Consider the following 13,295-nt stretch of genomic DNA (forward strand, 5'->3'; position numbering starts at 1 on the left):
ATTTCTTTCCCCCACCCCTCCACCCCTGTCTCCACTCATCTGTCCTGTACCCATCTCACTGTTGGACTTTGGAAGTTCATAACAAGTCCATCACGTGTTTAGAGCCAAGGGAGAATTTGCCTCAGGATAAGTGGTACACTGGGTCTCATATTTAGACGATACTTTGGACATAGACATTTCAAGTGATGCTAACCAAATGATACCCTCAGTACCACCCTCCACTCCAACCACTAGTTGGTGGACTTGTCCCTCCTCCTTAGCTCTGTTTCTTGGGAAAGTCTCAGTTCTGAGATAATTGCATAGATCAGTCATTCCAGGGACTAGTGTGAGCATATTAGGAGGTCAAGCCTTTGGAAGGTGGTAAGGTCATGTGTGTGGAGCCCTCATCAGTGGGATTATAGCCCTCAACCCTTCTGTCAGGTAAGTTCACAGGAAGGAAAGAGCTTTCTAGGAACCAGGAAGCAGGCCTTCACTAGAAACCAAACTTGCGAGTGCCTTGGGCTGAGAATACCCAGCCTCCAGGACTATAGGGAGTAAATCCCTGTGCCTTGTAAGCTACCAGTCAATGGCATCTTGTTATAAGAGACTGAAGTAATTTCTCCATGGAATGAGAAGCTGATGGGGACAAAGACTGTCACTTTTGCCATGGCCATCACCAGCAGAAGGCACCTCACTACATGCTACATGAATGGATAGGAGGATGCAGGAGTGAAGCAATGGCTGGTGGCTTCCACAGGTGCCCTGCTCGCTATTGCAGCTGCTGAGAAAGCTCAGAATGAGGAAAGCTCAAAATAAAGGAGACCCCAGCAGCCCACGCCTCCCACTCACACTTCTGCTCACCTGAAATTGGTGATCCTCTTACTCCACCCTGTTGCATAGTACCCTTTGTTCATGTGAACAATTCCACTAATCTGTTGGAGACAAAGAAAACAGAGCACTAGACTCCTTGGAGCATACCTTTGGGCCCTTGATGCTTTCCTAAATGCACCCACCAGAAAGTCAAAACTCAGTGAAGGTGAGAATTCCCAGAGTCAATGCCACCATCAAGCTTTTAGAGTGCCTACTAATTACCTAACTGAAGGGAGCTAGAGACCATCTAACCTGGTGTATCTGAAAGAGGCAGATAATGTGGGTACCCATGTTCATTTTACAGAAGAGATAACTGGGCAACATGTGACTCAGCTAAGGCCCAATAACTGCTGAGAGATCCAGGCCAAGGGAAAGGCTCCCTCACTGGGAGCTCACCCATTAGGCTAGTCTGGTAGGATAGTAAACCTGAGGGACCTGCCTGTCTCCACCTCCCCAGTGTTGGGATTAGAAGCCCGTGCCACCACACCCAACTTTCTATATGGATGCTGGAGATCAAACTCTTCTACTGATGTGTTCTCTCTCTGGCACCCTCCCCTCCAGCTTCTTGACCAAGTGTTCTTTCTGCCCAGGTTAAAGGAAGGGGGCTCAAGTCCCAAAGTGGCACTTACAGCTGACTCCACTAGAGCCCTACTTTCTGTCTCAGGCTGTCCAAATGTCCAGAAATGAGTGGTTATCTAAAATCCAGAATTCTTCAGGAACTTGCGAAACCATTGCCCATCTTCCAAAAGTCATTTCCCTCACCTCTGGCAGAGGGGATATATGGCTACCTGTGGTGCCTATCAGCACACCAAAGCCCACGCTACCTCCAGGCTCCCTCAGTACCACAAGCACCTGTTTCAAAGTCCATATTTGCATCGTAGCCCTTCTCACTTCCCCAGGCTTCCCTCTGCCCCCACCATTCTCACTACATTCTCCTTCTCTTACTCACTCTCTCCTATTCTCTTGCTATGCTCTGTGCTCTGTCTCCACTATTCTCTCCCACTTCCCTAACCCTGGCCATGTTCAGTCTACTTCCTTCTCTCACTGCTCTGGACTCCTCCAGATGCCACTGGCTCTCTCTCTCTCTCTCTCTCTCTCTCTCTCTCTCTCTCTCTCTCTCTCTCTGTCTCTCTCTGTGTGTCTGTCTCTCTGTCTCTCTCTCTGTTTCTCTCTCTTTCTCTCTCTCTCTCTCTCTCTTACACACACACACACACCTACAATAAAAACCCTAACCTTGTCATGGAACAGTCATATCAGCAGTTTCTTTCCTGTACCCATTCACATACACTTTCAAATAGGAGCGAGCACAGGAGCCTCCAAATCAAACACCCCCCACCGCTAAACACACACCCCAAAGCTCCAAGGTGCAGAATAACATGTCCTTGCACATTTTAAATGCAAGAGCATTTATGGAACCCTCACTAGAGACACTGAGTAGCTTCATTTCATGCAGGAGGACCCAAGGGCTCCAGTAAGTTTGAAGGCAGGCAGCCTGATTATGCTGTGCAGCCTCTTAGACACACAGAAAACTACGTTCCAGGGTTCCCAGGAACCTGCTGGCTACGCCTAATAGACCCCACTGACCTCCACATGGTCCCCGGTGGAAAATGTCAACAGACACTCCCCAGTGTTGTAATTCCACATCTGCATTGTGCCATCACGCAAGCCTGTGAGCACACACCGCTCCGACTCGTCCAGGGACATGGCAGTCAGCTCACTTTGCTGAGTGCCAGATACAAAGATCTCCATCCTCTTCTTCCCCGTGGTGATGTCCCACACACTCACTGTGCCCTGTAGGCAGCCACTCACCACCTGTAAGTGGAACACACAGGTGCCCCAATTCACTGCAGGGCAGGCCTAAGTATGCCATGAGGCACCTCCCTTCCAAGCCTCCGCCCTCATGCTGGCAACCTGTGCAGCACAGGTAATGCCTGAAAACACACCTTCCTGGGTTCTGTGTCACAAAACTGTTGCTACTACTATTTTTAAATGAAGCAATTTCATAAAGCTCTCAATAACTCAAAAATGGTACTTGGGAATTCAAGTACCCAAGAGACACCTGTATTAAAGATTGTATAACACAGATCAACTGGTTAGAATTTCATGACTATGGAGGGTTAGAATGTTACAGTTCTAGACCCAAATGATCCTGGGCTATCTTTAGTTCCCTTAACAGCCATTCACCTCTTAACCCACTTCTGTGTCTGATCTAGCACCCTTTCAACTCTCAGGAAACACCTCTGAACTGTGTTAGCTTAGCAGACCACCAGCTTTCACTGACCCTATGGCTGAGAACAACATGTCAGATATATCTGACAGCAGAGGTCCCTGCTTTACTGTCACTCACCTACCTGATGCTCTCACCAATGTATTTGGGGAAATACCTCAGTGTGTTGATTTTTTCATCCCATGACTAATTATAAATCCCAGAATGTGTAATTTGATAAGACAACAAAAGGAGATCAAGAGGATACAAATTGGAAAAGAAGTCAAACTCTTGCTATTTGCTGATGATATGATAGTTTACATAAGTGACCCCAAAAATTCTACCAGGGAACTCCTGCAACTGATAAACACCTTCAGTAATGTATCAGGATACAAGATTAACTCAAAAAATCAGTAGCCCTCCTATATACAGATGATAAACAAACTAAGAAGGAAACCAGCGAAACAACACCCTTTACAATAGCCACAAACAACATAAAATATCTTGGGGTAACTCTAACCAAACTAGTGAAAGACCTATATGACAAGAACTTTAAGTCTTTTTGTTGTTGTTGTTGTTGTTATCTTTTTTTGAACTTTAAGTCTTTAAAGAAAGAAATTAAAGAAGTTATCAGAAAATGGAAAGATCTCCCATGCTCTTGGATAGGTAGGATCAACACAGTAAAAAATGTCAATCCTACCAAAAGTAATCTACAGATTCAATGCCATCACCATCAAAATCCCAGCACAATTCTTCACAGACCTGGAAAGAACAATACTCAATATGGAAAAACAAAAAACCCAGGACAGCCAAAACAACCCTGTACAATAAAGGATCATCTGGGGGCATCACCATCCCTGACTTCAAGCTCTACTATAGAGCTATAGTAATGAAAACAGCTTGATATTGGAACAAAAACAGACAGGTAGACCAATGGAATTGAATCAAAGACCCTGATATCAAACCACACACCTATGAACACCTAATTGTTTTTTACAAAGAAGCTAAAAATATAAAATGGAAAAAAGAAAACATATTCAAAAATGGTGCTGGAATAACTGGTTGTCAACATGTAGAAGAATGCAAATAGATGCATAGCTATGGCCATGCACAAAACTCAAGTCCAAATGGACCAAAGACCTCAATATAAATCCATCCACTCTGAACCTCATAGAAGAGAAAATGAGAAATACCCTTGAACACATAGGTACAGGAGACCACTTCCTAAATAGAACACCAGTCACCAGTAGCACAGACACTGAGAGCAACAATTAATAAATGGGACCTCCTGAAACTGAGAAGCTTCTGTATAGCAAAGAACACAGTCAACAAGACAAAATGACTCCCTATAGAATGGCAAAAGATCTTCCCCAACCCCACATCTGCCAGAGAGCTGATCTCCAAACTACACAAAGAACTCAAGAAACTAGAAATCAAACTACCAAATAATCCAATTAAAAATGGGGTATAGATCTAAACAAAGAATTCTCAACAGAACAATCTCAAATGGCAGAAAGACACTTAAGGAAATGTTCAACATCCTTAGTCATCAGGGAAATGCAAATTAAAACAACTTTGAAATACCATCTTACAGTGATCAGAATGGCTAAGATCAAAAACACTAATGACAGCTTATGCTGGAGAGGATGTGGAGAAAGGGGAACACTCCTCCGTCGCTGGTGGGAGTGCAAACTTGTACAGCTGCTGTGGAAATCAGTATGGCAATTTCTCAGAAAATGAGGAATTTTCTGAGACCTCAAAACCCTGCAATACCACTTTGGGGCATATACCCAAAGGAGACACATTCACACTACAAGGACATTTGCTCAACTATTTTCATAGCAAAATTATTCATAATAGCCAGAACTTGGAAACAACCTAGATGTCCATCAACCAAAGAATGGATAAAGAAAATGTAGTACATTTACACAATGGAGTACTACTCAGCAGTAAGAAACAATGACATCCTAAAATTTGCAGGCAAATGGGCAGAACTAGAAAAAAAAACATCCTGAATAAGGTAACCTAGACCCAGAAAGACAAATATAGTATGTACTCACTCATAAGTGGATACCAGACTAAAAGCAAAAGATACCCAGCCTACAATCCATAAGCCAAGAGAAGCTAGAACCCTCTTCCAGAAACAGATGGAAGCAAGGGCAGAAATCCACAACTAACCATGGGGCCAAGCTCCTGGAGTACAATCAAAGTGAGGGAGGAGTGATAATATGGACAAAAGGGTCAAGATCATAATGGGGAAACCCACAGAATCAGCTGACCTGAGCAAAGTGAGAGATCACTGACTCCAGTCTGACAAATGGGGAACCTGCATAAGACCGAACTGGACTCCCTTAATATAGGTGACAATGGTGCAGCTGGGGCAATATATGAGGCCACCGGCAGTGGGTCCAAGATCTAACTCTAATGCACAAACTGACTTTGTGGAGCCCATTCTCTATGGAGAGATACCATGCCCAGCCTAGACACAGGGGTGTGGGGGTGGAGAGGTGCCTTGGTCCTGCCTCAACGAGGTGATGGGACAGGCTTAGTAGACTTCCTAGGGGAGGCCTCACCCTCTCTGAGGAGCAGATGGGAGGTGGGGAAGTGGCGGGAGTGGAAGGAGAGGAGGGAGGGGGTACTGGGATTGGAATGTAAAAATAAATTAATTTTTAAAAGACTTAATAAAAAATAAATAAAACCGGGGGAAAAAAAGCAAGAACATGTAATTTGTGGGAAACTGAATCCATGTTCCCAGAGCACCATTATTCATAGTTGGCTCAAGACAAACTCTTCTTCCTGTGAGGTGAGAGTCGTGGTTTGCATCAACTCACTCATCACTCTCTCAGCATGGTATAGAGAGCACGCTTGCCAAAGCACCGTTAGTCGGGACCCAAATGGTGGCAAAAAGGCCAAGCAGGGAACAGGCTCCTGGTCCCTCCACAGAGAAGCTCAGAGGATGCAAGATGGCTGTGCTTTCGCTGCCATCATCTTGTTCTGAGGCAGTAGCCTGGAAAGCCACTTTATACTGGCATTGACATTCCCACTGCTGAGAAGAGCTGGGTGTGTTTACAAACAAAAACAAAAGCTGTTCTGCAGCCCTGAGGAACCCATAAGGTACCTGGAGTCTGAGACAGTGATACTAAAGCCAGAATTGGAGGAGCCAAAGCCACTCCCTCACAGATAGCCACCTGTCCACAGCCCAGGCCAGACAACAGGTGCCACTGAGAGTGGGCAGAAGCCTGCAGCTCTTTCTGCTCACATTCCCTATAAGCATTCTGTGTGCCCAGATGTCCTACACACAATGAGGCCTCTCCTCAGCCTAGGGCACTGGGGCCATGCCTTCCCCATAAGAAACAGAATGCGGCTTCCACAAAGTGGTATTCTGGGGTAGCTCATAGGGTGGGAACTTTGAGGGACACCCTGCACCAGCATCTGTTTCCATGCTGAGGACTGCCTGCCCAGAGATGACCTAAGTGACATCCCAAGGCAGGGATACTCAGAGGGATCAACAATCCAGTGACCAGATGGGGAGCTCGGTCAGCTCCCATGACAACCAGTCTACATTTTGTCTACATTTTGGTGACAGCAGGACTATAACCACGCACTAATGATTTCCAGAGTGCTACATGAGCCACTACTGTTTGAATGCAGACTCGGACACATGGAGAGGTCTGGGTCCTGATGGTGGCACTGGCACTCCTCCCAGCTGCCGAGGCCAGCCCTGCCCACTCACCTGCTTGAAGATCTTGCTGTAGAGGACTGCACTCAAGGCTGTGCTGTGAGTTGTCATCTTCCCTGTTTTCAAGGGCCCCTGGGACTCCAAGTACCCTCTGAGGATCCCGATCTGTGAGCAGGGTAGGGGCGGACAGCTGAGCAGTCAGATGGGCTCTACCCTCTGTGACTAAGACATCCTGTACCCCCATAAGGCTCCTCAGAAACTTAGAATCGCACCTCTTCTCTTACCCTAACCCAAGGCCCTACTTCCAGGACTGAGACTCCCAGTCCCTCATGTTCCAATAATCTCTGTGAGGCCCAAGTCCATGGTCCTCTTACCTTCTGAGGAAGGAGCTAAAGCCTCATTCAGGTGTTTCATTTGTAACCAGCCTGGCAGATATGAAGATATTCTAAAGAGACACTTGGGTCTTCCGATCTGACTAGGAGACTGTTGAAACAGTGAACCCCAGAGAAATAGGAATTTCCCAGGATCTCATGCTGGGAGAAGGAAAGAGTGCCAGCCAAAAGGGGGTTGGGATGGGTGGACACAACTTATCTCCGGGAAAGATATTTCACATGGTTCTACATCAGACCATCTTACAGGAAGACACTGAAGCCAAACAGAAATGGGCCAATGGCCAATCTACCTGGGACTCTATTTAAACTTGAATCTCACTTCAGGACCCCAAAGATAGACCTGAGGTATCTGCTGGATCTCTTTGTCCCTCTTCCCAATGTGACCATACTGAACAAATCTCCTTTTTCCGATTTCCACTATCAATTTGACTGTTTGTTTGTTTTTGGTTTTGTTTTTTGAGACAGGGTTTCTCTGTGTAGCCCTGGCTGTCCTGGAACTAGCTCTGTAGTCCAAGCTGGTCTCGAACTCACAGAGTTCTATGTTCCTTGAGAGGGTGGTCCAGCCAACAGTGGGTACATGGCTTCAGTGTCAGGGTACATGCCACTTGTCTGCCACTGGGCTCCCACACGGCACCAGGCCTCACCATGGCCCTAGCCAGTCCTCCCCTTCCAGCCATCCTCAAGGTCATAACAGACCCACAGGCACCAAGCAGGTTATAGCTCACAGGCACTCTTCCTGGAAGTTTTCTCCAGGGCCTCTCTGCCTTCCTGGAGTTGATGATTACAACTGATGGGGGAAAGGAGCATGGAGGGATGACAGGAGAGCCCAAGGGGTGCATGAGTAAGGATGGAGTAAGGGCAGTAGGGGGTGGAGAAAAGGATGGACTAGGGTCCAGAACCTGCTCTCCCTGAAGCTCAAAAGCCAGAGCCTCACAGACTCCAGGGCCAGGCCAGTGCAGGACAGACCATCAGCTGTGCCCATTCCTACGGCAGCACTCACGTTGTAGGTGCTACAGATGAGGGTGCGGTCTCTATGGAAGTAGGCGCTGGTTATGGGGCAGTTGCCCAGGGGGAAGAGCTTCCCACAGAAGGACTGGAGGCACACATAGTCCTGCAGGTCCCACACACGAATGTTCTGTAGGGAAAAGGAGAGAGGCAGGAGGGTCTGCAAAAGCAACCAGCACCCTAGGCCCTGGGGATGCCCCTAGGAGCAAGGCCACCCATGTATAAAGTATCTGCTTCGGTCACAGCACCGCCCAAAAAGGCTAAACCAATGGCCACATAATCCATGCTCTTAGTGAGGGAGAGAGAACACAGCCTCCCTTCCTCAGCTTTCCTATGCACCTCTGTGCTGCCTGGACTTCTAAGCTCAGCAAGCTAAAGGTAAAGGCTGCAGGAGGTCCACTTCCTACCTCAGACCTTCACTTGCTCCCCCACCCCAACCAGCTCTAACTGCTCAGAGCTGGGCTCCACCCCCACCAGAGGCTTGTGACTACCTGTACAATGACTCCTCTAGGGTACCTCCCAGTGGGCCTTGGGCAAAGTGTGAGGCCAGCAGCAGGAAGGTTACCTCTGTGCCTCACACTCCTCCCAAAACTGGCTGAGCTATATTAGCACCCCAGGGTCAGTGTCTTTTCCTGGGGAACATAGCTGGAGGGATGGCGGACAAAGGTTATGACCCACGAGGGTGACACCTTGTCCCTGGAGATGCTGATCAGGATGCTGGTGTTCTTGCTGTTCACAAGAAGGTGAGTCACTGATGTGTGATGTCCCTTCATCAGCCACACAGGCCTTTTGGAGACCAGGGGGTTCCACAGGCGGATGTGGGGGTCATAGCCACCAGTTGCTGGAGTCAAGAAATTTGTATCAGCTACCAGGGACCTTCTTCCAGGGCCAGGCCTCAGACCCCAGTCAGAGTGGGTAGATGGGGAAGGCCGCTGTGATCTGTCACTGTCCCTCTTGCTCTTTCCTCTCTGTGTCCATCTCTGACAACCTGAGTCACACCCCACCTCCCAATGATATAGATCAGCAGAGGAAGAAGCCAGAGGCCAGGTGCTACAGGCCTGTCCTCAGCTCTGATCATCCACAGGCAGCTGCAGCCCCCACCCCAACTCTGCTTCTGGGGAACACAAAGATTACTTACCCAGGAAGTTCCTGTCTGGACAGTAATCAAAGCAAAGAATTCCCTTTCTTAAATTCAACGATGATAACCTAGAGCAGAAAATCAAGGGCGGGGGAGATGCAGGGCTAAGAGCAGCAGCCTGGGCTCCAGGAGGGGCGGAGCTAGGTGCTTCGTGGGGAGGGACCAGTATCTCTCTACCCAGAAAAAAGAGGGGCCCCAGACCCACGCAGTGCTCACCCAGCACCCAAAGCATAGCTCGGTGAAGTAGCAAATGCTCAAATCAGTAGCTCACCTTCCCCATCTACCCACTCTGACTGGGGTCTGAGGCCTGGCCCTGGAAGAAGGTCCCTGGTAGCTGATACAAATTTCTTGACTCAGTAGCACCCACCCTTTAGGAAGCAAAACCCCCCAAACATGAGCAAATCTTTCCATTCATACACCTTGTCTTAACTTGATTTTACACCTACCACCTTCAGGCAGGTATCCTCCAAGCCAACACAAAAACAAAAATAAATTTAAAAAAAAAGCAGCTCAGGGCCATTGGTGCTGTGCCCTCACTCTGCACTGGATGTCATCTCACAGGTCACCTGGACCCCACATTCAGTCCTCAAGAGTGACATTGCCTGGTGCATTGAGAACACTAAAACCAAGAGCTGGGGCTGGAGAGATGGCACAGAGGTTAAGAGCACCGGCTGCTCTTCCAGAGGTCCTGAGTTCAATTCCCAGCAACCACATGGTGGTTCACAACCATCCATTATGAGATCTGGTGCCCTCTTCTGGTGTGCAGATATACATGGAAGCAGAATGTTGTATACATGATAAATAAATAAAATCTTTAAAAAAAAAATCAAGAGCTGACAAATGGATGCACTGTCAGGGACCTACAAGGGATGAGGACTGTGCCCTGGTGGGTACAACAGGAAATGACTCAAGACATCCAGGAACAGAGAAAAGGAGGAAGGGAGGGACAGGGCACAAAGGTCAGAAAGACAGCAACAGGATCCCAGGACTGTCAGGCCCCTACACAGGCCACTGAACTGCCTTGTCTAGAAGTTTCCTGGGACCATAGTCAAGCCAACTCTTCCTTATCACTTCACACCACACCATGCCTAGTCAAGGGCCCCTTAGTTTCCACAGCAGCTGTTTCTTAGCCTCCATCCTTGCTTCAGATTTTCAAGAACACATCAGAGCATGCATCCCCCACCAACGGGCAAGGTAGAGATGTGAGCCACTGAGATGGCTTGGTAAATAAAGACACTTGTTGCCAAGCCTAATAACAGGGTTCAACTCCTGGGACCCACACCCTGGCAGGAGAGAACCGACTCCACATTGAGTGCAGCAGTGTGTGCCACCATTCCTATAATACGTATATGAAAAAAAAAAAAAAAACAGAAGCCTCCATCTACACGTTTATGTGCAGAGAAATGTTCTGGAACAATGGTTGCCAAGTAGATAAAAGGAATTACCTCAGATTAGCTCACTCATCTATGCAACAGGCATCTGCTGGCTCCTGGTCCCTACCAGGACTAGGGAGCCGCTGTGCTTCCTGCCTTACAGATCTTGTCTCCTGGAGCAAAGCACAGGAGCAAGGAAATGGATGAATACAGGTGGGACAGTGGCCAACTATGAGGAAGCCTGCCGGGGAAGCGAGGAGATGGCTTGGCAGAGGGAAACTGAATGACTCATTTTGGACAGCCTCCTCGGAGAAGGGTGATGGGAGGCAGAAACCTGCAGGGGAATTAGAAATGGCCAAGGGGAGCATGCAGGGGTGGGAGGGAGGGCAGAGAGATGAGGCTTCAGACCCAGGGAGCAGCTAGTGCAAGGTTGTAGGGCTGGCGGAAGTGGTCAGAGGCAAAGGTAGTGGGGAGCTGAACTATGAAGGATTCAAGCAGGGCCCCACAGGGACGAGATCTGCAGATGGCTATGTATAGGGACAGCAGCCAGAGGGGACCTAGTGAGCAGTGACAATGACTTCAGATAGGATTTGATGGAAGAAATAAGAAAAGAGAAAGGATGGGAGACAGGGTGGGTCAGTTACACACTCCAAACCAGTTCCTACACCCCCAATCCCTGATCTTCCCTCCAGCTCTGCTTCTGGCTCGACCACCTACCTGAAGAGATCAGGTAACACCAACTACAATGAAGCTGGACCTCCAGGGACCTTAGATGCTGAGGGTGACTCCATAGGAGTCAGGTTTGGCAATTCAAGTCTTTTCTACAGAGATTACTCCCCAAGAGGGCATCTGGTACCAGAGACCAGTAGGCAACTAATAGTGCCACCTCCTGGCCTTAGGTGGTACTGCACCAAGACTGAAAAGAAACGCTCTGTGTGCGTGTGTGTGTGTGTGTGTGTGTGTGTGTGTGTGTGTGTGTGTGTGTGTGTGTACGTGTACATGTATAATAGTCCTCCAGCCTATCTCCAAATTAAATATTCCAACCTCTCCACCCCAACCCTTGGCCCCCCTGGTGGCCCCACCTCTCCTGGCCCTTAGACTTGAAGATATAAGTTAGGATCCCTCCATCCCTCTGCTCAAAATCATCTGCACTTTGCTTATACCTGATTCCAAAGAATTAGAACAAGACACTCTAATGTACTTGAACTAGTACCTACGTGATAATAAGAAATTTTGGATTTTTTATGTTCTTATGTGTATATTTGAGATTTTTCAAAATGAAAATGTTAATAAGAAAATGAGATGCAGAGAATGATGACGCATGCCTTTAATCCAAGCACTCAGGAGGCAGGCAGATCTCTGTAAAGTTAAGGCTAGCCTGGTCTACATAGTGAGTCCAGACCAGCCAGGGCTACACAGTGAGACCCTGTCTCAAAAACAATTTGAAAGAAAGAAAGAAAGAAAGAAAGAAAGAAAGAAAGGAAGGAAGGAAGGAAGGAAGGAAGGAAGGAAGGAAGGAAGGAAGGAAGGAAGGAAGGAAGGAAGGAAACAAGAGACAGCTTAGACTTTGGCTCAGTGATGGAGTGCTTGCCTAGCAAGCACAAGACCTTGGGTTTGGTGCCCTGGAAACAGGGGTAAAACTGAACAAGAAAGCCAGATATAGTGACACATGCCTATAATTCCAGCACTCTGGTGATAGAAGCAGGAGAACAGCAAGTTCAAGGCCAGCCTGAGCTACACAGCAAGACTGTCTCAAAATCAAAACAAGTAACAGGGAGAGAAAACAAAACAAAACAAAAGGCAAGAACACAGTGAGCAGAAAGGAACAGAGGGCCTGGAGCAGGAGGTGCCCGAACTCTGGGCCTGTGCACCTTGAATGGGAAGATGAGATGAGAAAGAAAGAGAAGACATCAGAACCAGCCTCCAGAGACCACGATGAGGTGACCCTCTGGCCTCCTCCTGCCATCAAATGCAGTAAGATTCGGCAGGAACTCCTGAGCTAATTGGGAGCATGAGGGTAGGGGAGAGGGAGCTGCCAGAATGAGAGGAGGAGGAGAGGAGAGGAGGAAATAGAGGAACAGAAATATTGAGTTGGGGGAAGGATAGAGGAGAGCAGGATGAGAGATACCATATTAGAGGGAGCCATTATAGATCCGAGGAGAGATCTGGCACTAGGGAGATTTCCAGAGACCTACAAGGATGACACGAACTGACAATCCAGGCAATGGTGGAAAAGATAACCTAAACACCCCTCTCCTAAAATGAGATTGATGACTACTTTTTTATGCCATCCTAGAGCCCTCATCCAGTGGCTGATGGAAGCAGAGGCAGACATGCACAGATATACACTGAACTGAACTCTGGAACTTAGTTGCAGAGAGGGAGGAATGAAGATCGAAGGAGTCGGTACCAGGCTGGTGAAACCCACAGAAACAGCTGGCCTGAACAAGGGGGAGCACATGGACCCCAGATGCTGTCTGGGAGGACAGTACAGGACTGAATCAGACCCCTGAACATGGATGTCAATGAGGAGGCCTCTGCACTCTATGGGGCCCCTGGTAGTGGATTAGTATTTTTCCCTGGTGTAGGAAGGGATTTGAGAGCCCATCCCACATGAAGGGAGGCACTCTTGGCCTGGACATATGGGGAAGGG

General features: G+C 48.0%; 1 protein-coding gene across 1 annotated transcript in view; it reads right to left on the reverse strand.

Annotated features, from left to right (window-relative positions):
- The window catches only part of Efcab8 (EF-hand calcium binding domain 8), an 80,664-nt gene that overhangs the window by 37,595 nt on the left and 29,774 nt on the right, over positions 1–13,295 (reverse strand). Inside the window, exons 11-16 of the mRNA XM_035446657.1 lie at positions 9,270–9,337; positions 8,821–8,972; positions 8,127–8,261; positions 6,789–6,899; positions 2,434–2,661; positions 841–911 (exon numbers count right to left, since the gene is read on the reverse strand). Coding sequence (XP_035302548.1) covers positions 841–911; positions 2,434–2,661; positions 6,789–6,899; positions 8,127–8,261; positions 8,821–8,972; positions 9,270–9,337 — 765 coding nt within the window. The remainder of the gene's footprint in view (positions 1–840; positions 912–2,433; positions 2,662–6,788; positions 6,900–8,126; positions 8,262–8,820; positions 8,973–9,269; positions 9,338–13,295) is intronic.

The sequence above is a fragment of the Cricetulus griseus genome, chromosome 6 (assembly GCF_003668045.3).
Source record: "Cricetulus griseus strain 17A/GY chromosome 6, alternate assembly CriGri-PICRH-1.0, whole genome shotgun sequence".
Classification (NCBI taxonomy): domain Eukaryota; kingdom Metazoa; phylum Chordata; class Mammalia; order Rodentia; family Cricetidae; genus Cricetulus; species Cricetulus griseus.